This window comes from Pongo pygmaeus, chromosome 15 (assembly GCF_028885625.2).
Source record: "Pongo pygmaeus isolate AG05252 chromosome 15, NHGRI_mPonPyg2-v2.0_pri, whole genome shotgun sequence".
NCBI lineage: Eukaryota > Metazoa > Chordata > Mammalia > Primates > Hominidae > Pongo > Pongo pygmaeus.
This window is the reverse complement of record NC_072388.2, coordinates 35,628,258-35,655,622: the sequence shown is the minus strand read 5'-3', so window position 1 is coordinate 35,655,622 and position 27,365 is coordinate 35,628,258. Positions and strand designations below refer to the sequence as shown.

General features: G+C 34.1%; 1 protein-coding gene across 19 annotated transcripts in view; it reads right to left on the bottom strand.

Annotated features, from left to right (window-relative positions):
• Positions 1-27,365, bottom strand: part of MIPOL1 (mirror-image polydactyly 1) — a 406,056-nt gene that overhangs the window by 271,346 nt on the left and 107,345 nt on the right. For all 19 annotated transcript variants that reach the window (XM_063651559.1, XM_054448526.2, XM_063651565.1 and 16 more), the window contains 2 exons: positions 20,302-20,335; positions 19,872-20,042 (listed from right to left, as the gene is read on the bottom strand). In XM_063651559.1, the coding sequence (XP_063507629.1) occupies positions 19,872-20,042; positions 20,302-20,335 (205 nt within the window). The remainder of the gene's footprint in view (positions 1-19,871; positions 20,043-20,301; positions 20,336-27,365) is intronic.

The window sequence follows — 27,365 nt, the reverse complement described above, 5'->3', positions numbered from 1 at the left end:
GTAATCCCAGCACTTTGAGAGGCCAAGGCGGATGGATCGCCCGAGGTCAGGAGTTCAAGACCAGCCTGGCCAACATGGTGAAACCCCATCTCTACTAAAAATACAAAAAAATTAGCTGGGCATGGTGGTGGGCACCTGTAATCCCAGCTACTTGGGAGGCTGGGGCAGAAGAACTGATTGAATCTGGGGGGTGGAGGTTGCAGTGAGCAGAGGTTGCATCATTGCACTCCAGCCTGGGCAACAAGAGCGAAACTCTGTCTCAAAAAAAAAAAAACAGAAAATTTTCTGCAAAAATTTTAGATAAAAGCAATGGTCACCAAACAACACTCTAACCTCCCATTTAACCCATTTTTTTTCCTACTGAAATTTACCTTCAAACAATGTCCACAACCAGTACTGTACCTTGCTCTTAGGTCTCTTTAATCCTTAATTCAAAATTCTTGCTCTTAGATCACAACTTTCTATTCTTCTGCCTTCTTATTAAAAATACTCTTTTAAGACGAGCAAAATAATAGTTTATTTTAAAAAGGATTATTTTTTGTCTGTGCTAGACCATCTGGTTCACTATTTTGGTAACAATGTCCCAAGGACCTTCAAATTCCTTACACTAGAGACCCTGTCAACTTCAACCCAGGATAAACCCATTATAATAGAAGACAAACACATATTTTCTCCACTTTCACTGTCAGCTAAAGACTGCTTGAATTGGCCGGGCACAATGGCTCACGCCTGTAATCCTGACACTTTGGAAGGCTAAGGTGGGAGGGTCACTTAAGCCCAGTTCAAACCAGCTTGGGCGACATAAGGAGACCCTGTTTCTACAAAAAATTTAAAAAGTAGCCGGGTGCGGTGGCATGCACCTGTAGTCATAGCTACTTGGGAAGCTGAGGCAAGAGGATCCCTTGAGCCTAGGAGGTTGAGGCTGCAGTGGGCCATGATTGTGCCACAGCACTCAAGCCTGGGCAACAGAGCAAGAACCTGTCTCGAAAAAAAAAAAAAAGACTTTGAATTTTATTATTTCCAACCTCATGTGGGATACTGCATGCTAATCCATTTCATTTTCTTACCTGGATTTCTTCCACACACTGCACAGTTTTACTGACCTCAAGACCCTAAATCCAACCTTCTATCTCCTAGGCTCAACAATTAAAGTACATCGAATAAGAAATAAGGGATTAAGCATAAACTTCTCTGACTTCATCTCTCTTCACTTCTAAATACAGCTACATATTTATTGGTTATTACTCTTGTCTGAGTTCATTTCTCCCTGCCTCCTCTAAGTCTTTGCCAAATCAAGAATTGTCTCTAGCTACACTTGTAGTTTTTTTTTCATTTTCTGCTCTTCCTTAGAATTAGTCCTTTATATTAATCACCAAGATTATCTTAAAGATAATTTACATTTCAAGATAAAGCATTCACATGGGAACACTAAGTATTTGTGTTTCACGTGAGTGCTCACCAAAAGGTGACCATAGCAGAGGAGGGCTTTAATAATCAAGTGGACAGCATGATCCATTTTGTGGATACCAGTCAGCCTATTTCCCCAGACATTCCTATCACTCCTCAATGAGCTCATGAACACAGTAAACATGATGGCAGGCACGGAAGTTCTGCAAGGGCTCGGCAACATGGATTTCCACTCACCAATGTTGACCTGGCTACAGCCACTGCTGAGTCTGCAGTCTGCCAGCAGTACAGACCAGCACTGAGCTCCCAACATGGCACCATTCCCTGAACAATCTACCAGGGGAATAATGGAAGGGTGATTACACTGGACCATTTCCATTACGGAAAGGATTGTGCTCTCTTCTTATTGGAATAGACACTTCCTCTGGATATGGATCTGCCTTCCCTACACACAATGCTTCTGCCAAAAAAAAAAAAACAAAAACAAAAACAAAAAAACCGTCTGTGAACTTACAGAATGCCTTTATCTACCACCATGGTATCCCACAGAGCCTTGCTTCTGATTCAAGAACTCACTTCACAGGGAAGCACACATGAGCAGTGAGCCTGTGCTCAAAGAATTCATTAGTCTTACCAAGTCCCCCATCATCCTGAAGCAGCTAGCTTCACAGAATGGCAAAATGGTCTTTTGAAGACTTGTTTACAGTGCCAACTAGGTGGCAGTCCCTTGAGGGGCTGGGTAAGATTCTCCAAAATAACATATGTACTCTGTATCAGAGTCTATTATACAATGCTTTTTTACCCATAGCCAGGATACATGGGCCCAAGAATTAAGGGATAAAAACAGGAATGACTCCATCCACTTTTACCCCTAGTGATCCACTAGTAAAACATTTGCTTCCTATCTCTGCAAATTAAGATGCTGTTAATTCAAGCATCTTAGTTCCAAATGGAGAAAAGCTTTAGCGGGAGGACATAACATGGATACCACTTGTCTGTAAGTTGAAATTACCACCTGGAATTCCTCATGCCTTTGAATCAACAGGTGAGGAAGGAGGCTGCTATACTGACTGGGATCACAGATCATCCTCACTACCAAGAGGAAACTGGGTTGCCACTATCCAATGGGGGTAAGGAGGAATATATGTTGAATACAGAAGATCCCCTAGGGTGTCCCTTATATTCATGTCATATATCTTATTCATATCTAGTGAAAATATCCTTTAAAAATGAGAGTAAAATGAAGATATTCATATAAATGAGAACTGAATTCAACAACAGCAGATATATACAGTATCAGAAAAAACAGAGAGAAGAAGAAGGAGAAAAGGAGAAGGAAGAAGAAAAAGAAAGGAAGAGGAGGTAGAGGAGGAGAAAAAGGAAAAAAGAAAGGAAGGAAAGAAAGAAAAGGAGAGAGAAAGGGAGGGAGGAAGAAGGAAAGAAAAGAAATAAAATGCTAAAAGGTAGTTATTTAAGTTAAGGAAAATAACAAAATTGAAATTTCTACACAAAGAAATAAAGTGAATTTAAAATAAATTTGTAGATAAAAGAGTATATTTTTGCTTCTCATAATTTCTTTGAAGGAAATTTTTTTATTTGAAGTAAAATGAATATAAAGTATATGTCAACATATCAAAAAGACGAGGGCAAATGGAATTTTGCTGTTTAAAGATTATTACAATTTAAACCATGTACTGCATTACTAATTTGGAGCAGATTGTGATAAGTGAAAAAAATGGAGATATGTATCATGGATTGAAAAACTAAAAATTATATGTCAGTCTCCCTCTGTTCCAATGATCTATAGATTCAACACAATGCCAATCATAAGCCTATCAGGTGTTTTGTAGAAATTAAAAATCTGACTCTTACGATTATAGGAAAATGCAAAGAACCTAGAATAACCAAAACAACCTTAGAAAAGAACAAGTTGGAGGACTTTCAATGGTTGTCTTAGAAATTTACAGTAATTAATGCAGTGTGACATTAGCATAAAGATAGATAAATAGATCATTAGAAGAGAATAGCACATCCATAAACAGACACACACTTACATGGTCGATTAATTTTTTTCAATGGCATGAAAGCCACTTAATGGGGGAAAATCATCTCTCAAATAATGCTGAAACAACTGGATATTCACCTGTTTAAAAAAATGAACTTCAATCTTTATCTAACCATACATGATAAGTAACTCAAAATAAATCACAGACTAAAAGCGAAAACTAAAACATTAAAGCCTGTAGAGGAAAACAAGCTGTCAGCTTTGCAATCTTGAAATGAGGAAAGATTCCTTAAACAAGACAACTAAAATACTGATAAATTAGATGTCATCAAAATTTAAAACTTCTTCTCATCAAAAGATGGTATTAAGAAAATAAATAAACAAGCAAAACTGGGAGAAAATATTTTAATACACGTATCTGACAACAGATTTCATCCAGAATCAATCAGAACCACATCCAGAACCACAAATCAGTAATAAAAAGTCAGATCACCCAAAATAAAATTGGGCAAAAGACATAAACAGATGTTTCGGTAAAGAAAATATATGAATGGCCAATAAGTATCTGAAAAAGTTCACAACAGCATTAGTCACTGGGAGGTGCAAATTAAAATCACAATGATATACCAATACATGCCTACTAAGATAGCTACAATTAAAGACAGTGACAATAACAAGTGTTGATTAGTATGCAGAGCAACCAGAACTTCAGTAAATTGCTGCTGAGAATGTAAAATAATACAGTCACTTCCACATAAAGTATGCTGATTTGTTTTAAAAATAAATACATCCCTATCTTATAATCCAGCAATTCCACTCTTAGGTGTTTAACCAAGAAAATAAAAATGTATGTCCACAAAAAGACCTATACAAGAATTCTCATGGCAGTCTTAATCATAATAGATAAAAACTGGACAAATCCAAATGTCCACCAACAGGAGAATGAACAACAAATGTAATATTAAACAATGAAGTATTACTTATCAATAAAAGAAACAAGATTACTGATAGGAAAATATCACAAATATCTTGCTGACATGACACAATACCACTTATATAAAATTCTAGAAGGAGCAAAACAAATCTGTAATTTAAAAAAAATCAGAAAAGTTGTTTGGGTGGGGAAGAGATGATTGATAGAAGGAAATATAAATGAGGGAACTTTCTAAGGCTATGGAAATGTGTATACCTTTAAAAGGATGTGGTTACATGGGTGTAAGAATTTGTCAAAACTCATCAAATTGCCGGGTTAATATTTATGTATTTCATTTGTGTATGTAAATTTTATCTGAAATCAAAATTGTGAGCAAATAAAAAGTAAACATTAACAATGAAAAACTCTCTGAATTTTCAATGATTGTTAAAACCAAAATAACAAAAGCACTCATAAAAATCTCGAATACACTTAACTACTTTAAATTTCATATGGAACCAAAAAAAAAGCCCGTATAGCCAAGACAATCCTAAGCAAAAAGAACAAAGCTGGAGGCATCACGCTACCTGACTTCAAACTATACTATGAGGCTACAGTAACCAAAACAGCATGGTACTGGTACCGAAACATATATATAGACCAATGGAACAGAACAGAGGCCTCAGAAATAACACCACACATCTACAACCATCTGATCTTTGACAAACCTAACAAAAACAAGCAATGGGGAAAGGATTCCCTATATAATAAATGGTGTTGGGAAAACTGGCTAGCCATATGCAGAAAACTGAAACTGGATCCCTTCCTTATACCTTATATAAAAATTAACTCAAGATGGATTAAAGATTTAAACATCAGACCTAACACCATAAAAATCCAAGAAGAAAACCTAGGCAATACCATTCAGAACATAGGCATGGGCAAAGACTTCACGACTAAAACACCAAAAGCAATGGCAACAAGAGCCAAAATTGATAAATGGGATCTAATTAAACTAAAGAGCTTCTGCACAGCAAAAGCAACTATCATCACAATGAACAGGCAACCTACAGAATGAGAGAAAAATTTGCAGTCTATCTATCTGACAAAGATCTAATATTCAGAATCTACAAGGAACTTAAACACATTTACAAGAAAAAACAAACAATCCCATCAAAAAGTGGGCAAAGGATATGAACAGACACTTTTCAAAAGAAGACATTTATGCGGCCAAGAAATACATGAAAAAAGCTCATCATCACTGGTCATTAGAGAAATGCAAATCAAAACCACAGTCAGATACCACCTCATGCCAGTTAGAATGGCAATCATTAAAAAGTCAGAAAACAACAGATGCTGGAGAGGATGTGGAAAAAATAAATGAATAAATGAGTAAATATTTTTAAAGAAAGAAAATCTAGGTCTACTTCACAAAATAAAAATATTTAAAAAAATCAATCCTTCGAGCAAAGTACGAGTTTAAAAAAAAGATACATTTCTTATCTATATAAGAACAGAATAAAACAAATAAATGTGGTCATCTTAGATATATTGTGATGTCAAACATGACTTTCTCAAAAAGATAAAACTAAAGAGTGATATAAAAATATCAGATCAGTGATTGCTGTTGAGAGGTGGGAACATGAATTGGTTGGATAGGGCATGAGGAAACTTTCTGGGGTAATAATGTAGTAATGTTCTGCATCTTGATCGTGGTGGTAACTATACAGTTGTATGCACTTGTCAGATGTACAGAATGTGCACTTAGTTTTCTATATTTCAATGTGCATAACTTTTAAATAAAAACAAAATAACCGCAATAATACAGAATTCCATCTAATGATATATTATGCTGAAGGATTTAGAAGCCAATGTATTGATGCCTGCATTTACATGAATGCATCATAAGTGAGATGAATTGATGGACAGAGGGATGCTTAATAAATACCTAGATAATGTGATAAATCAAGTTTAGCAAAATATAATAATAGATTCCAAGTGGTATGTATACAAACGTTCACTGTAAAATTCATACAAATTTTCCATATGTTTAAAATTTCTCATAATAAGATGTTGGGATCAAGTCTGAAAGTAAGGATGGAAAAGGATATAACATTCAGATATATAAGTACACATTAAGGCAAAAAGTTACCAGAAATAAAAGTGGGCATTTCATAATGATAAAAGTCTATTCTATAGGAAGATACAGTAATCGTAAAGACCTTAGTACATAATAAAATGGCTTCAAAATATATAAAATGAAAATTCACAGAATTAAAAGGAGAAAAATTAATCATAATCATTGAATACTTTAAACACCTCTCTTGATAACTGACACAACATATGAACAATACATCTATGCACAACAACTGGACAACATGATTAACCTATTTGGTCTAAATAACATACGGAGACAATACTACACTCAATAACTACAGAATATACAAACTTCATGAATTGTCTAAGAAACAGGGCCCATTTGGGGTCACAGGGCAAGTATCAAAAAATTTCTAAGGATTGAAATAGTATAGCTTATATTTTCTCACCACCAGGGAATTAAATTCCAGCTCAGTGACAGAAAGATAGCCTCAGAATTTCCTAATGTTTTAATATTAAGCAACATATTTTTAAATAATTCATGGGTCAAAGAATACAACAAAATTAGAAACTAAAAAATATTTCAACATATATAATAATGAGACACATATATAATAATGAGAAATGGCATATCAAAAATTTATGGGATGCAAAGCAGTATATAAAGAAAAAAGTAATCATTTTCATGAAAAGATCAATCATTTGGAAGATTCAATATTGCTAAGATGCCAATCTTGCTTTAACTATTCTTTAGAGGCCATGCAATCCCCATTAAATACTACCAGCTTGAAGAACAACAAGCTGAATGAAGAACTGAGAATAGCTGCAGAAATACTGAAGAACATTGACAGTTGGATCCTTACACTATCACACATTAAGACTTACTATAATGCTACAGAAATTAAGACCATGGAGTATTATTGCAGTGATAAAAACCTACAACAATGGAACAAAACAGAGATCCACACAATAACCTAAGTCATTACATGGGCTCTACTGCAATTCGTTGTTGGGAGGATGGGGAGACACAATTCATTAATTGCATGATGCTGAGACAAGTCGACTAGACATCTATATGAAGAAAATAAACGACTTTGACAATATAAAAAGTATTTTGAAACTGATCAAGACCTAAATGTGAAAGCTAAAATAATCAAGCTTCTAGAAGAAAGCACAGTAGAGCATGTTCAGTGCTATGGGAATGGCAAGGGTTTCTGAAACAGGATACAAAATGCATTAATCATAAGGAGAAAAAAATGATAAATTAGACTTCATTAAAATTAAGAATTTTTGCCATCAAAAGACAGCATTAAGAGAATAAAAATGCAAGCCACAGACTGTACAAATATATATAAATTACATAAATCAATAAGAAAAACAACCAAATTTAATAATGGACAATAGCCTCGAAGAGACATTTCACAAAAGAAGATATCAAAATTGTCAAAAAACATATAAAAAGCTACTAACATCATTAGTCATTAGGGAAACACAAAATACAAAATAAATCCACAATGAAATATGACTATACACCCATCAGAATGATTGACATTAAAACGAGTAATGATACGAAGTATTAACTCTCACAACTGGAACAACTCACTTACATTGCTGCTGTAAACTGGCACAACTTTGGAAAAACATTTGGCATTACCTAATAAAGCTAAACCTAAGACTCAACTATTCTTTTCTTTTGTATGTGCCTGTATATGTATCAAAATAAATAAATGCTTAGGCCCACCAAAATATATGTTCAAGAATCTCTATAATACTTCATTCATAATAGGTTAAAAATGAAAACAATCTAAATTTCTGTCATCTGTTTAATATGTTTAATATGCAAATAAATCATGGCATATTCACACAAGGGAACATCACACCACAATGAAAAAGACACATTATTAATAATTATTAGCAATACAGATCAACATACAGTAGTAACATTGGGTGACAGAAATTAGACACAAGGAGTATATAACATATGATTCCTTTTATATGAAGTTTTAAAACATGCAAATGACCCATGGAGACAGAAGTAAGAGGAGTGATTATCTTTGGTGAGAAATTCTGACTGGGAAGAGACAAGAAAGAGCCTCCTGGAGTACCAGCAGTGTTCCATATCTTGATCGGGATGCTGCTTTCAAGGGAACACACATATGTAAAAATTCATCAAATCCTTCACTTGAGATTACTTCCCTTCAAGTTATACCCTCATTTACAAAAATACAAGCTTCCATAGCTTTCAAATCTATTCCTCTCCTTATTTTTCTTGTTTAGAACCTCATCACCTCTTGCCTCAATTATAATAGGTTCCCATTATCATTGGTCTCCTCAGACTTATATTCATATTACTCAAGGCACTTGATAAAGTCTTGCCCAGAAATCTTCCTCAAGAGTAGCACTTTCTACATTACCAGAAAACTCAAAAACTGCATGTTTCACATTGCCTAGAGAATTAAGTCTACATTTCTTAGCATTTTATCTGCTTAAAGTCCCCAAATGAAATTTCAAATAATATTTCTAGGTACAACTTTTCTAAGAAGGCTATTTAGAAATATATATTTATTTTTAAATGTTTATATTCTTTGGTCAGTGCTTTTCATTCCTGGGAATTTTCCTTGAAGAAAGAAACATGGATGTACATAAAAATTTAGTTACAAAAATGTTCCCATTCTCAAAACTCTCAATGGCAGGTGAGTTAAACAAACCTTAACATGTCCACATTATCAAAGCATGAGACCAGGTGCAGTGACCGATGCCTGTAATCTCAGCACTTTGGAAGGCAGAAGCAGGTAGATCACTTGAGCCCAGGAGTTCAAGACAAGCCTGGGCAACATGGTGAAACCCCGTCTCTATAAAAAATACAAAAAAAATTAGCCTGGCGTGGTAGTGTGTGCCTGTTGTCCCAGCTCCTTGGAAGCTGAGGTTAGAGAATCACCTGAGCCTGGGACGTCAAGGCTGCAGTGAGCTGAACCACAGCCATGATCACACCACTGTATTCCAGCCTGGGTAACAGAGTGAGACTCTGTCTTAACTAACTAACTAACTAAATAAATAAATAAATAAAATGAAGTAAAATTATGAGAATGTCTAACAAAATGTCAAATCAATGTGAAAAATCAGGCTACAAAGTAGTATATACAATATAATATGTATTGAAAAAAGACAATCTACATATAACTTTTCAGGAAGTGAGTTTGGGGGAAATTTTTTCCTTCTTTTTGCTTATCTGTACTTTCTAAAGTTATATATACTTTCAAGAAGTTGTAAAAATTTCACAATAAGAAAAAAGTAATTATAACAGATGAACTATCAACAATATATTTTAGCAAGATTGACTGAAAAACATGTGTAAGCAAATAATTGTATGATAGGAAAGCAAATTAACAAACTGACAAGGGAAAAAAATTAATGAAAATCTTACAGCCACTGTAATTAAGAATATCAAATATGTTCCCTACTTTTCCTGAAAAATGAAAATGAAACTCTAAATGTTATGCTTTATTTTCCTTTCGAGTATAACCTTTTTGTCAAATTTCTAATATTTTAAACTTATCATTATTTTGTATCTATTACATGCTAGACACTATGCTAATTGTAAGAAGCACAAAGTGAAGGCAACACTAAAAAAGGAGAGATTAAGGCACTAGGATATTTGATTATTTCCTCTGCTAAAGTGAAAAGATAACCTTGAAGGTTACATCATTGACCAGGATTCTAGGTATGCTCATCAAGTAGGTTTGTTAGCTTATGCTGCACTCCCTAATCTCAATCTGCTTTATCACAGTGACTGCTGGTCATGCAGATGCCAAATGAGGAATTCATAACCAGGCTAGGAAAGTTCTAGCACCCATTTCTGAATCTTGAAATATGTGTCATTATATTATCTTCTCAGACCTTAATTTCTATACTTGTTACAACAAGAAGGAAACTGTTTGCAAGTTTTAAATTATTCATGCTTTCCCTTAGATATACTTCCTCTGTTTAACCACTTCTGAATCTGGCTTACTGACTGTGTGATAAAATATGTATCATTTAGGGTTTTTTTCCTATACATCCACATAAAAATTACACAGAAAAAAATCTGGAAATCACTAACCCTAATAATTGCAATACATTCAAAATCTTTATATCTAGTGCCTTTTTCTCTTGACTACAAATCACTATAGCACAATTACTTGACAAACCAAGAATTCTAATACATGGACTTACAAGTTTTTTACTATCTGGGACCTTGCCTTCTGTGATACCACACTCTCCTCAGTTTCTTTTTATGTGCCTCATCACTCCTCTTCCTCTTTACATAAGGGAGAGTCCACGGTAAGGGAGAGTCTGGGGTTCATTGCTGTAATAACTCTCTGGTCCCTCACCCATTAAAATCTCAATCTTAGTTAAAATCAAATATCTACTACACCACACTACTCACACCACACTCAAGATTGGAATACTGCTAAAAGAAATCACACAATTTCCCTGACACGTTTTTAAAAATTTAACTACCCTAATTCTTAAATGTGCATTCAGCTCTGCCTGGCAATCCTACATTTCTCTAGTTTTGTTCATTTATATAGAAACAAAGATAATGATTTCAAACTGTCTCTACATTATAAATCTTCAGCACCATCCACTAATCCACTGAAAATCTAAATTAATCTAACATTTTAATAGAGAACGACACTGCACCCCCAACTTCCCTTTACTAAATTTATCAACTTGCCAGCATCTGCATCTGTCCAAGTTCTTTGCATACATCTGTTAAAATGAAAGTAGTTTCCCTGTTCCTAACAAAAGCCAATTCTTATACTTATGTTCTAGAACCTATTTCCTATCAATTTACTCATCTACTCTAGGGCTTGGTACTGCAATTATCTTTTTTTGTTTGTTTGTTTGTTTGTTTAGATGGAGTCTTGCTCTGTCTCCCAGGCTGGAGGTGCAATGGCACAACCTCAGCTCACTGCAACCTCTGCCTCCCCGGGTTCAAGCGATTCTCCTGCCTCAGCCTCCCAAGTAGCTGAGATTACAGGCGCCTGCCACTGCGCCCAGCTAATTTTTGTATTTTTTAGTAGAGACAAGGTTTCACCATGTTGGCCAGGCTGGCCTCAAACTCCGGAATTCAGGTCATCCACCCACCTTGGCCTCCTAAAGTACTGGGATTACAGGCTGCAATTATCTTTTTTATCCCTGAAAACACCACTTTTCCTTTTCCCTGGTTCATTTTTATCAATACAACAACCACATGTGCTAGAACATCCCATTAAAAAAAGAAAGGAAGAAAAAAAAAAAACCTCCCAAGATATCATAAGCCCTCTCTCCATCTAATGCCAATTTTTCTGCCTACACTACAGGAGGGGGAAGAAAAGTTGTATTCACTGTCTGCACTTCCTCTATTTCCATTCTCCCCTCAAACACTCCAACGTTGCCTCTGTCCTGGACGGAACTCCTGTCAAAGCCCTCAACATCATCCATGTTTTCAAATCTATCTTCACTTTGCTTGAATTCACACCACTCAAGGGAACTGACTATGCTCATCTTTTAGAAACAATTTCTGGCTGGGCACGGTGGCTCACACCTGTAATCCCAGCACTTTGGGAGGCCAAGGCGGGTGGATCACCTGAGGTCAGGAGTTCAAGACTAGCTTGGGCCAACATGATGAAACCCCACCTCTACTAAAAATACAAAAAATAATTAGCCAGGCATGGTGGTGCAGGCCTGTAATCCCAGCTACTCAAGAGGCTGAGACAAGAGAATTGCTTGAACTCAGGAGGCGGAGGTTGTGGTGAGCTTATATCACGCTACTGCATGCCAGCTTGGGCAACAGAGCAAGATTCAGTCTCAAAAAAAAAAAAAATTTAAATAAATAAATAAACAGAAACAATTTCCCCTCTTGCCTTCCCTGACACCACACTCATTTCAGTGTCCTTCTACCCCATTCAACATTCCCTTCCAATCTCCTCTCCTGGCTCCTCCTCTTTTGCCCAACTGCTAAATGTTGACACACCACACAACTTGGTCTTGGCCCCTCTTCTCTTTGGTGAGCTTTCCCCAATTTCATCTAGTCCTATAGTTTTACTTATCCACATCCCAATGGCTGCAATAACCAAGTAACTGCTCAAAATTCCCCTTGAATTTTTAAGAATAATCTCAAATATACCATATCCAAAAGAGAATGTAATACCCCTCCCAAAATATGTTGATCCTACCCCAAAGAAACTTCCCCATCACAACAGATGGAGCCAACACAGTGTTCAAATCCAAATACAGAAGTTAGCCTTAATTCCTTCTGCTCCTTTATGTCCAAATCCAATGTCTTCAAGGCCTACTTATTGTACTTTCAAAATATTTCCCAAATCTGTCCACTTTTCTTGATCTACACTTGTTCCTCTGAACCACCATCACTTTCATCTTTTGCTTAGACTATTTCAACAGCTTTTTTCTTTCAGTCCCTTCTGTGTTTAGATGCAATATCTGCTCCTGACCATTACCTCCAAGATCATACAGACTTGTCTGCTGCCTATGTCTTCTGCCTTATCACTTATAACTATCTGCCTTGCTCACTGTACTTCAATCAAATGTAAGGCTGGCACATTTGATTTGACGCCTTAAACACCTAAGCTTGTTCACTCTCTCAGGGCACTGTTGATCTCTTCTTTTCTAATGGAATGCTCTTTCCATAGCTCTCTGCACAGCTGGATACTTCTCTTCTTCAAGTCTTCAAGTCTTAGAGCAACAATTCATCTTGAAAAATAGGCCTGCCTTGATCACCCTATTTAAAGTGACAATCCCACCCCCAGCTGCTGTCACTATACATTAACTATTTTCATCACACCACTACCTGAAAGTACTTTATTTATCTGTTTGTTCACTATCTACATTTCCATATAAAAATGTAAGTTCCATAAGAGTAAGAACCTTTTATATCTGGATTATTGCTGAGTTCCCAACACACAGCACATAACAGGTACTCAATAAAATGTGGATGAATGAATAATATTTCACTAAATGCTTTTAGTTTCATGTATCTTGAAATATCTAAAATAGCCAAGTTCAATAATTCCACAAACATAATAAGTAACTTCACATCCAAGGGACTGTGATTGACACAAATAAATAAACAGCTTCTATCTTCATGCAAGTTCACGATAGTAGGAAAGCCAGGCATAAAATCAATTAACTGTAATACAGTATGATAAGGCCTGTAACAGGATACAAGGTAAAATATGGGCACAAATGACATAGTTATCAATATTGCTTCATGTGAGTGATCTTTACAGAAAAGATGATATTTAAAATGGCTTTGAAGTATAATGCAGACAAGTGAGCAACAAGCAGAGAGGAAGTATGTTCTAGTAAGAGGGAAAAACAGGCTTAAAGGCAGAAAGAATCAAAAAGAACAGACCAATGCACTTTCCATGCATTCTTCAGCAGTCTTCCTAGAATTTTCTTCATTACATCACTAGATTGGATTCACGTCTTCCTCTTACTTAGTTTACTCCTTCAGCTTGGTGCTTGGTATAGGCTTGCAGCCTATATTGGTAAAGGAATCTGAACAGTGAAATGTTTAGCTGAATTTCTTTAATTACCCCTTGATTCTTCCATGGGTTTTCTATCAATGTTGAACATGAAAGATCTCTGGATCTGTACTTTTCATTACAATATTTGATAAAAAATGAGCCACTAAATTATCACAAAAGGTGTGCTCATTATATTTCATCTAAAGGAGCAATATAAGTATCTTAGAAATATTTTCAACAATAAAATCAAGAAACAAGAGTACAGAAATTAAAAGAGTGATAATAAATTTAGATATATAGAATGACTCATTTCTAGAAAATAGTGATGAGTTCAGATTCTCCATATGGTGTTCAGAAAACAGAAATGTAAGATCACTGATTTGGCCTTAACAGGCAAGAAGAAACTAACATCTAGAAGACACAAAAGTAGAAGGAAACCCAAGGAAAGGTTGAAGGATGCGAAAATACCTGAAAAGCAGAAACAGTGCTAGTTTCTGCTTTGCCTTGCTGTGCTTTGCCCCTAAATGTTTTTAGCCTGTATGCACCTTTTCATATAGTTTCTGAACTAATTATAATCAAGCCTGGCAATATAATCAAAGCTCCATTCTCATCAGTCGATGCCAATGAAATTAATCGAAGAGTCACAGCATATTTTCCATTATGCCTATAATAGATTCCAAACATGCATGTACATAAAGAATTTACCACTTTCTTCCTTTATCCCTGCTGTACTCTAAGTCTCTATGACAAGACTTTTGCCTTCTGTTTTGAGTGGTCCATTTGGTTAAAGTCCATAAAGTCCATAGAGTTACACCCATTCTCATACCTGACTTATTCAGGTCTCAGGGGTCGGGCCCCTCACTTAGGTACCAGCAAGGGTCCAATTAATGAAGAGCTCTACAATATTATCCTTCTAACTACAAATACCAATAACACCCAAAGCCTCCAGGTGCCAGGCCTTTCCCATTTATGTATACCCTTATAAGTAAAACATAGCCTAGAGCTAGCCTAATTTTGCCAGAATATCTAGGAATAATTACTTGAATTACTGTATCTCCCAATAAAGTCAGCCCTCAAAGCTAATAAATCACCAATCTTGGCTAGTTCAATAATTTTCTGTTGCTTATTGATGTGTGACCTGAGTCCAGTTGTGTTTCTCAGCCTAGCCCTCATGACTTAGGACATTACTGATAAATATTTGAATATATTTGATGCAATATGATTTATTTGTCAAATGTTCTGAGACCAATTCTAACACCAATGGCTAGATATTAAGAGAAGATGGGTATCTGACTAAATTGAAAATTAGTGACAGATCAGATTACTTAATTTGGTGAACAATTTAACTAGATAGTTCCTAAGGTCCTATGAAATTTAAAATTCTATAATTCTATAAAAATCTTTGCAATTAAAATTCTAAATTTTTTGTTTGTATAGAATAATAATCTGAAAGATCCTGGAAAAGGAGAATAGTGAAGAAATGGAAGTTCACAGCTTTATCTTCTGATTCCAGATATTTCTACAATTTGAATAAAATAGGGAAGTGTGAATTGGCCAAAAAAATGATAAAGAAAGAATAGAGGACTGGTTGGTAAGATAATTCCTTGATCAAACAACTGCTAATTATAATTTTTAAATTAATTCTATGAAAGACTTTAAGGCTTTTGGCTCTCAGTTTGAGACAGAAGAGAAATGAAAAAACAATTTGGGATAAATAAGAGTATAAGGATTTATCTGAAAAAGATAACATTTTTAACTAGGTCAATTAAAGTAAATAAATGATTCTGACTTGATTTGAAAAATAAAGTAAGATATCAAGTGTATCAAAGTCAACAAATTATCACTGAATCTGAAATTTTTAATATCTTTATGGAATGTGACTAAAGTTCTCCTAGCACTATACAGAAGACATAATTAGAAAATGTCTGATGCTAAATAATAGCTTTAAAATTAAGGCTGGGCACGGTGGCTCACAACTGTAATGCCAGCACTTTGGGAGGCCAAGGTGGGCAGATCATTTGAGGTCAGGACTTCTAGACCACCTTGGCCAACATGATGAAACCCCATCTCTACTAAAAAAGTACAAAAAATTAGCCAGGTGTGGTGGCGTCCGCTTGTAATACCAGCTACTTGTGAGGTTGAGGGAAGAAAATCGCTTGAACCCAGGAGGCAAAGGTTGCAGTGAGCCAAGACGGTGCCACTGCACTCCAGCCTGGGTGACAGAGTGAGAATCCATTCTCAGAGTAAGTAAAAAGTTAATTTAATTAAATTAAGGCAAAATCCCTGTGGTATTCTTTCCCAAAACTCAAAATCTCACTTTAATCATGAGAAAAACAAACAAACCCAAATTCAGAGATATTCCATAAAATATGTGAGCAGTACTCTTCAAAATTATTGAGCTTATGGAGGAAAAAAATACAAGGAAAGATGAATAGGCTGTCACAGACCAGAGACTAGAAGGACGTGACAATTAAATGCAATATGCTACCCTGGATTGGATCATGGAACATAAGGACACTAATGAAAACTGTTGAATTCTGAATAACATCTAGAGTTGAATTGATACTAATGTATCAATGTTGGTTTCCTAACTTTAACAAACATATCACAATGATTTAAGATAACAAAATTAGGGAAAACCAAAACTGGGTAATATATGGGAGCTGTTTATATTGTACTATTTTTGAAACTTTTCTGTAATCTAAAACTATTCCAACAAGTTTATTTTTAAAAAATCAAAGTTAAAAAAAGATTCCATTCAGAAATATAAGACAATAATTCAAAAGTGTAAGTATACAATGACTGTAACATAAAAATTAAAATGAGTATTTATTGAGCCAGAGGGCTTGCAAATAAGCAAATTAAAATAACTAAACAACTCCTTTCTCATAAAACATAACCATAAATATAGTGTGGTGGTATTTATACATAACAACTTGTCAGCAAATATTACCAAATGTTAACTTCTTATTTATTTATCCTTTTATACCATGAAAGTCAGTGGAGGGAGAAAAGATAGGAAGAGGGAATGAGTGGCAGTCAATTTAATTATGCTCTATGTGCTTATTTTTAGTTAACTTACTTCCATGTCTAGACAGCATGGAATCATTTGTGGTGAACCAACGCTTCATTCAAGAACAAGAAAAGCCAGATTTAATGCAAAAATCATCTGCCTAAAGGTATCAGAGGGCTGTTGCTGCAATAATGGCTTGAGTGTCTAAGATTCTGAAGAGGAGTTAACTGGAGAGGAAGGATTGGAGTATCTGCAGTTATTTTTTCCCCCCGAGAGTGTCATATTCTAGGTATGGGGAAAACACTGAGAAATCAGACTTTAACTAGGCAAAGAGCTCCTGCTGGAAGACAGAGAAACCACCCAAGCTTTTGACAGCTATTCAGGGCTGAAGTGACAAAATGGAGATTTGAGACTTGTTTCTGAACCAAATCATTTGCCAAATTCCAAACTTCTACAGGTCTCTAAGTTAAAAAGCTAAGCCCCCAAACCTCTGAAAAAATAGTTGAGTTTTCCACAGTCTTCCAGTGCTGAGGAAACAAACACACACTAGAATACAGGATTGTCCAGGAGTCGGGCCCTTGTAAATACTCAGCTCTCAGTTTGGGAGGCCTCATCCAAAATACAGGGGTGAACCACAACTAGGCCAAGACTTACCAAAACTCCCACTCAGCCTCTATGGGAGGTGGTAAGGCATTTTGGATAGCAATGGAAATGAACTAATATCAAACATTTTATGAAGTAGGAGAGAAAAGGAACAAGTGGTTAAGTGATCACCTTGTGAAGGCCAGAAAAGATGTGAACTAGTACGGAAATAGAGAGATTGTCTTTAAATAGAAGCATGTAGTTAGAAAAAAGTAAAGTAGAAAAGGCAGAGCACATGTGTGCAAATGCAGGTAGGCTGGTAGATGAAATGGCTGTGGGCATGCAAAAGTTATCTTTTTAACTGGGAGGAGAGGTGAGATAACTAAGGAGAAAGAAGAGATAAAATAGTCCTCTAGAGGGGAGAGTGAATAGACAAGCAAAAGGCAAGAAGTTGCCAGGCAACACTAAGAACCTAACTGAATATATTAATAGTTGATCATGGATTTAAGGTAAGTACAGTCAGTAAATTTGTGTGATTTTTCTCCTGCCTTACAAAGCTGTGAAGATACAAAACAGATAGATTCATTTAACTAGATTTTGATTTTGCTGGGTGAGTAGGACAAAGGAAGAGGGCCAAGAGAAATGAGGTCATATTATGTGCAAGTTGGCGATAATTATAATGGGCTATGGAATTTAAGCCAGATGTGTGTGTGTTGGGGTGGGGGAGTAAGGGCATAAGGGGTTTGAGGGATAGAAAAGAGTTAGTAAGATTGATAGAAATAAGTTGAGGCCAGGCACGGTGGCTCACATCTGTAATCCCAGCATTTTCGGAGGCCGAGGTGGGCGGATCACTTGAGGTCAGCAGTTCAAGACCACCCTGGCCAACATGGCAAAACCCTGTCTCTACAAGAAATACCAAAAAGTTAGCTGGGCCTGGTGGTGCACACCTGTAGTCCCAGCTACTGAGGAGGCTGAGACAGAAGAATCACTTGAACCTGGGAGGCAGAGACTGCAGTGAGCCAAGATCACACCACCGCACTCCAGCCTGGGTAATAGACCGAGACTCTGTCTAAAAAAAAAAAAAAAAAAAAAAAATGCTGGAGTCAGAGTTCTAGCATGAGTGAGCTAGAAAGATAGCAGCTGGTAGTCAGAAAGCGGGAAGCTTGACATTGAGACTCAGAATGACCAGGAACAGAGTATGACCACAGAGTAGATAGCAGATACAGTGTGCAGCACACAATGACTAAAGTAGAGAAATTTAGGAAATAAGAGGCTGCAATTTTTGAAAGGATTATCTACATAGGAATTTACATCACCAAGAATTATGACAGGAGTAGGCTGAAGAAAGAGACATTGGAATAGGCCCAAAAATTTTTACGAAAACAAGGTAAGTGACATAGAAGTGTGTACATGACTACAACAATAGTGTGTACTGGGTGGTACAGTCTGATGCATGAGTTTCAGAGCTGGAGGTATTTAGGGAGTGAAAAAGACATTGATCTGAAAACACTAACAAGGCCAAGTATGGTGGCTCATGCCTGTAATCCCAACACTTTGGGAGGTCGAGGCAGGAGGATCATTTGAGGCCAGGAGTTCAAGAGCAGACTGGGAAACAAGGTGATACCAAATCTATACACACACACACACACACACACACACACACACACACACACACACACAAGGTGATACCAAATCTACACACACACACACACACACACACACACACACACACACACACACACACACACACTAAATAAAATAACAAGAAACAAGCCTCCAAGCCCAGTGGTATAACTGGTATGAGAGAGAGCACAGCCACTAGTTGAAAGGACTGCACTGGAAGCAGTGGCCTAAGGGAGGGAATCAGGTTTCAGGTAGGGCAGGAAGGTGTAAGTAGCATTCAGAAAAAAATACATGAATAATTTTGATCCATTAATCAAGGTTTACTAAAAGGTACTGAATTAGGCACTGGGAATAAAACAGTAATACAGACATAGTCTCAGCCTTCAGAAAACTGTAATTTAAGTAAGAAGTCCCATATAAAAGTGATTAATTGAAAAAATATAACTAAATTTCTATAACAAGTTAGTCTGTAATAAAACAAGTTTAGTTTTATTAAGAAATGAGACTGCATTAAATTTTATTTAAAATGAGGTTTCATATTTTGAAAAGTAGTATAATAAAATACATAATTATTTTAACATAGCTAATCATTGTGGTATTAATTATGTGCTAAAAATTAATGTGAATTAAGAATATCTGGGCCAAAGTCATTTTTTAATGGTTAAAAAAAGAGAGAGGAAAATGGTAAGTATATGCTTTTACAGATATATGCAGAGTTACCTTAGACAAGGCAGCATCCCGTTCTTCTATTAGTGCACTCATTTCTTCTGCAGTTATTCTCATTTTACATTCCTTGGTCTTGTAGATTCTATCCACAATTATAGCTCCATTCTTCTGAATAGCTATCCCTGTGTCTGCATTGTTTATTCTGTTCAGTAATTCCTGTAATGTCTACCAACACCATTATATGTTAGTCAGACATGAAGTTTTAATATATTTTATTTAATATAGGGTTTTAATTAATAGGCACATGTGAATTGTAAATTGACTGAGTGAAGTTATTGAATTTTCATATTGCAGCAAAGATGTACATTATTAGTGTGTCAATTCTTCTTTTTCCCACATCTTAGTTCTTGAAACCCACTCAATTGAACTTAAGCCTCTAAGATATAAGACTGACATCAAGAAATCTCCTCAGAGAATGGCTTACCATGTCATTTTCTTCAGGGTTAATATTTTCTAGCCTAGAAAAAAGGGACACAGAAAGCCTGATCAGTAGCATTTCCTTAGTGCAGCAAAATGAGTTCGCTTTTTAAATCTTTAGAACCTCAAGTAATTTCATTCGACTAGTCTTTAGAGTCAACCATGACACTGAACATATTAAAGTGCCACCTGCTCGACTCCATCTTTCAATAATGCTCCATATCTTCTGCACTGACTTCAGACTGTTAAGTTATTAATGTTTACTGCTATATATGACTACAAGGATCAATTGTTCATATGTGCTTAGATGAAGAAAGTTCCCCAGTGATAAAAGCACTCATTCTCATCATTATATTTATTCCTGGACTTTCCATTTTTATCAGAAACTGTATTTCCTCTCTTTTTTTGGACACCATCATAAGTAAAACAAGGCTAATATTTTTATTACAAAGTTTAACTATGTTCCCTCAAAAGCAATGACAAATAATTACACTAAATTTGAAGTAAAAATCTCTTGCTGTTACCTATTTGTTATTATAAAACAAATGCACAGGAAGGCTGACCACAATTTTTAGATGACTGTTATTTTCTTCTTCATAATATATGTAGAATTATTCAACATAAAGACAAAAAATACAAACTGGTTCCCCTCAGAAATGCATTTTGTCTTTTAAGAGTCATAGTGGCTACTGAAATGTTTGTTGACGTTGAGAAATTAAAGATGCAGTAAAGGTAAAGAAAGTAGTTTTAAATTACATGGAAAATGTCTATAATATAATTTAGGCAACCATTCAAAGTAATTAAAAGAAAATTTGTGATATGTGTTAGTGAAAAATATAGATTCTAGAAAGGATCTCAATTATTTTAAAATTATACTAAAAAGTTTAGATATCCAAGTTTCTGTTTTCTCAAGTTTTCCCCGTTTCTGTGCTCCTATGATTTGACACTTACCATAAAAGAGGATACTAGCCAAAGATAATAGAAGACACCTAATAAATATGCCACAAAATGGTTCCAAACTTCACAACTGGATAAAATTACTACACTCATGGAAAAGTAGTACTTTTAGAACTTAGTATTTTAACAGAAAAAATATATACACATATATTAAAGAGCTATTTCTAGACATACTTAAATAGTATCAGTTAACAGGAAGGCAATTTTAAGTTATATATAATTCAATGTATCTCAAACAACTAACATCCACTTAGGTTTACATTTCAAGAAGCGTAACTACTTTCATCTCTTATCTTTTTTTCTTCAAAATAAATGAACAATTTTCAAAGATGCTGCCTAACAAAAGTTTGTTCTACAAGAATTGTGAAGATAAACATTTCTGTTCATCTCAATTGAAAAACCTAACAGAAAAGTATAAGATAATAAAATTCTTACGTTTATTTATTATCATAGTGAAAATATTTGAAGAAAATGAGTGGCATTTAACCAGAAGTAATTGGTTGGCTAAATACGATTTCTAAGGAAGTTATATGTGGTGAGAAATATTTACCTTGTTATCTTTTATTGCCATTCTTTTTAGGTAAAATCAAAGTAAGATCTAATTATGGCAGCTACCCAATAAAACCCAATTAAAATGCTTATAAACTTCACAATTACCTTGTTGACCTTGATAATTTAAAATGTGAACAGATACAGGACAATTAAACGTTTGGACTGGTAGCTTGCTCTGGAACCTTTGCAACAACAAAAGACATTTAGTTACCAAGGTTATAAATCTCTATTTTTAGTTTCAAAGAATTTTATATGACCAGGAAGGAAATAACAGTAGGTTACCTAGTCTATATATTCCAAATAATCAACACACACAAAAAAAGTGTATGGAATTTCTATGTAATATTTATAGGCTGTCTTCAGGCATTGCAATGTAAAGCATTACTTTAAGGAGAGGAAGACGAAGAGTTCAAACATTTTAAATTAACAGCTTTCAATAAGAAAGGTTTAAGATAATTGTATTTAGTCTAATATTAAAATTCCCTACTAATAATTTAAACATTTTTTAAAAATCAGAATCAAAAGTTCTTATCAAGGGCTATTCCAGATCCCTGGCACATGAATTTAGTATTCAGACTTTAAATAATTTGTGTGATTGCTGCTAAAAGCACATAATATATACTGACTTGTCATTTTGCTGATAAGTGAATTTCAATTATGTTTTTGGTAAGGCTACTGTGCTAGGTCTGACACACAGGACGTAAATGAGCTAAGTCAGCCACTTAGCATTTGGATCTCAATCTTATTTTGTTATTATTCTTTATAACTGATATAATTATAGTGATAAATGGCCACCAAAAGAAAAATATAACTTTAGTTAAAATAAAAAAATGATTACTTCAAGATGTGAAAATCTGCATAGATGCAAGTAACTTTCAATACAAACATGAGTCTGGAAAGAGAAAAAGTTGATACTTGTATTTCTCTACTTGTATTTTTTTAAAAGTTTCAGGAAATATGGATATCACAGATATTAAAGATAGATTATGTCATAATTTAGTCTCAAGTAGATTATATAGAGTAGGGATCAGCCAAGTTTTTCTGCAAATGGCCAAACAGTAATTATTTTAGGCTTTACCTAAAATAATTTTTACACTCTCTATCATAGCTACTAAATTCTGCCTCCGTAGTACAAAAGCAGCCATACACAATAAGTGATCAAGTGTAGTTGTATCCCAATAAAACTTTATTTACAAAACAGGTAGCAGGCTGAATTTCAACATAAGTTCTTACTTTGCAAATCCTTGATACAGAGTGTTGGAAAATGAGACTAGATCTTTGATGTTAATGCACTGTTAAGTGCCAATTTGGAATACTTGACATAATTTTCTAAGCTAGATCATTCAATATCTACTTAAAGATTAAGAATCAACAAAAATAATTTTCAGAAAATGAAATTCAGGTCTACAGTAAGTATATCACATACTGTGTCACTTAAAACAACACAAAACTTAGACAACTTGCCTTTTCAGAAAAGAGGTGATTTGAAACAGCTATACATGGCTTTAATTTTCTATTTAAAGTGACTTTGGGGATGGTACTAAGGTTTACTAGTGGTATGTACAACACATAACACTTTACTGATTTAAATAAAGACTTCAAATAATAGTTAGTGTTATATGAAATATATCTGATTATATGAAATATATAAATTTCATATAATGAAATTATATGAAATGTATAAATTATATATAATTTATATGAAATATATAAATTATATATAAATATATAAATTATATATAAATTATATATAAATATATAAATTATATATAAATTATATATAAATATATGAATTATATATATAAATTATATATAAATATATAAATTATATATATAAATTATATATAATATAAATATATAAATTATATATATAAATTATATTATTATATAAATATATAAATTATATATAATATATAAATTATATATATTATATAAATATATAAATTATATATAAATATATAAATTATATATATAAATTATATATAAATATATAAATTATATATATAAATTATATATAAATATATAAATTATATATAAAAATAAAAAGTTATATGAAATATATAAATTATATCTCATTAATATGGGGTTTACAATTAGACAAAAGAATTTCAACCTTTTGTAAACTTTAGATTATGCCTACAACAGTCTAACTTGACACAGTCATGGTAATTAGTAAGAATTTTGCTGAAGTAAATGTCTATGGGCTCAAGTTTCAATTGATTTCCTATACCATGCAAATTCTGACTGACATCCTTGCACTCTAAGTGAAAAGATCCATGCATGAAATGTCGCATTTCTTGATTTATCCCTAAATCAGTCAATATCACCTTTTCCTTTTCTGAAACTATAGTCATTCACCTTGTTCAATCCTAAGATGCCAAACGACCTCAAATGATAAACAAATTTCACATTTTTCTGAAAATTCTAATTTGTTGGCTTTTATTCTAATCAGAAAATTCTGATTTGTTTGCTTTTATTCTCTCTCATTTTCTACACACCACCACAGTTAATATGTTAAAAAAGTACCAACAATAGCAAAGAGACTGAAAAAAAGGTATCATGATCTGAAAAGCTGAAGTACACAAATGCAAACGTGTATAAGAGTATGTATACGTAGTTAATTTTAACTCAAATCCTTTTTTATTTTTTTCCCTAGTTTTTGATAAAAGCCAAAAAAGAAAAGAGAAAAAGCATTAAAGCCAAGGGGTAAAGAAAAGCAGAGAGAGGTAGAATAAGACAAAGCAGACACTGTAACAGAGATACAATGTAGATCAGAAGTAGCAAAGCAGATGAGAGAAAAAAGACAATAAAGGATCTGAAGATTACAGGAAGCAAAAATTAGGAATTTTTTAAAAGATGTGAACAATTTATATAATTTTATCGTATACTCGATGCCCCCAAATATACCTTTCAGTCAAGCAAAAACAGTTATGCATTGGTCCTGTTATCAAGATGTACTCTAAAACACACTCTTGACGGTTCAGAACCTATAGATTCAGCAGAAGAGAAAAGAACCTCATAGAACCATCTGATACTATGCTGACGTAATATTCTTTGTTGCTGTTGCTTTTCTTGCTTGGTATGTGTGGCCTTCCCTTACTCTTCCCCCTACCTGAACTCCTAGACTCTGATACAGAAGGAGTCCCTCTTATAAGCTGTTTCTAGGAACCAAAAATTCTTCAAATTAACTGTTAATTGTTTTAAGTATTTATATGATTACTTACTTATTTACTTAAGTCAATTTGACCATAATGCTGTGTCCCCAGCAACTAGCACTGTACCTGACACAGTATAGTCAATAAATATTTACTGAATGAATTAAAAAGAAAAGCCTGAGAATTGAATGCATTCCTTTTCTCCCATTCCCATTCTTCCCTTAATACTAATGCTTTAAAAGACAAAATGAAAAAGATTCCGTCTCAACGAACACTAATTTCAATATACTTTAATAAAAACTGTAACAAATATATGTATAAATTAAAGTAGATATGCAATGAAGGGTAAAAAAAAGGGAAGAATGATAGGCTCAATTTAAATATTTTAGTTAAAGAAATAGAATAAACCAAATAAGAGATCAGTTTAATAGGAGTTCTGAGGAAGAAGTGTTGGCTTGGATATGTAGGCAGATGGTTGTAACACTGATCAGAATAAGGGATTAAGGAGGAGGATCAGGTTTTAAGAATGAATTAATAAGTTTCATTTTGGATATGCTAAGTTTGAGTTGCCTGTGTAAATCTGAGGTAGACATTGTGACAATGTGTAATTGACTGACTTTGAGTCTTAGGCCAAGTAGTCTAGCCCTCTAAGCTTTTTTCATCTATAAAACATGAATATACCTACTTCAAAAGAGTTGTGACATTTTATGAAAAATTGATTTGTTGTCTTTTGGAGGTCAATTTGATTTTTTAAAAGCATAAAAATCTTTTTAGAAGCAAATCTCATGAATAAAATTGGTGACTGATTTACATAACCAAATGTATGGACATAAATTGCATGTAAATATAATGTACCACTGTTTGGTGCCTGATAAATTGAACATTATAGTACCTGCATATCTCCAAAGAAGAGTTCTAAAGTTTTAATGACTATATTACTGAAATTTTGTAAAATGGGTATCTAGAATAGCCAAAACAATTCTGTAATAAAAGAGCAAAGTTGGAAGACTACACTTGATTTCAAGACTCACTATCAAGATTATGTGATATTGACAAAGGGATCAACATATAGGTTAATGAAACAGAATAGTAAATTCAGAAATTAACCCACAGATATATAGTCAACTTATTTTTGACAAAGGTGCAAAGGAAATTGAATGTAGAAATGACAGCCTTTTCAACAAATGGTGGTAGAATATAAGAATGTCCATAAGCAAAAAAAAAAAAAATTTTTAATGTTATCAAAATTTAAGTGTTATCAAAACTTGAAACTTGTGTTCTGCCAAACACACTGAGACTCAAAAAAACAAGACATCGACTAGAAGAAAATATTTCCAACCCACATATCTGATAAAGGACTTACATACAGAATATAAACAACTCTTTTAAACAATAAGGAAAAAATAATCCAATTTGAAAAACTATCAAATACCTGAACACTTTACCAAAGAAGATATGCAGATGAAAAATAAACATTTAAAAAGATGCTCAATATGATTTGTCATCAGAGAAATGCAAATACAAATACCACTACACACCTGTTACAATGGCTAACATCCAAAACAAGAAACAAAACAAAACAAAAACAACAGTTCCAAATGCTTGGAAGGATATACAGCAAGAGGAACTCTGATTCATTGCTAGTATAGCCACTCTGGAAAAGAATTTGGCAGTTTCTTGTAAAATTAACATAGATTTAACTTATGATTCAGCAGTATTGCTACTGGGTTTACTCAACTGTAAACTGGAAAATGTATGTCCAGACAAAAACCTGTCTGTGAATACTTAGAACAACTTTACTCAAAATCACCAAAATAGAAGTAACCAAGATATCCTTTATACAAAGGAATGAATCAAAAACTGTGATACTTCCATACAATGGAATACTATTCAACAAGAAAAAAAGAACATTATATAAATTAATGCATTAACATGAATGCATTCTGCTAAATGAAAGAAGCCAGTTTGAAAAGGCTACATATTGTATGATTCCATTCATGTGACATTCTAAAAAAGGAAAGACTATTAAGGGAAGAAAGCAGGTCAGTAGTTGCCACAGAGTTGGAGAAGGAGGAAGGTTTGAGTAGAAGAAGCAGTGGGGATTTTAAAGTGGCAGAACTAATTTGGATACATGATACTACCCATTTGTCAAAACCCACAGATATTTACAGCACATAGTGAACCTTAATGTATACACACAAAGAAACCAACTAGGAGATCAAACGACACGAGGATAGAATGCAGACTACGATAAATAACTCTAATTACATTAAAAAATATGGCCTAAACTGACTTAAAGAGGTGGGGCGGAGGAAGGAGCCAATTTAAGTAATTTTGGAAAATGGTATCTTGAAACTATAAGACTAAACACTAAAAGAACTATACATAGTATATTCTCATTGCTAAA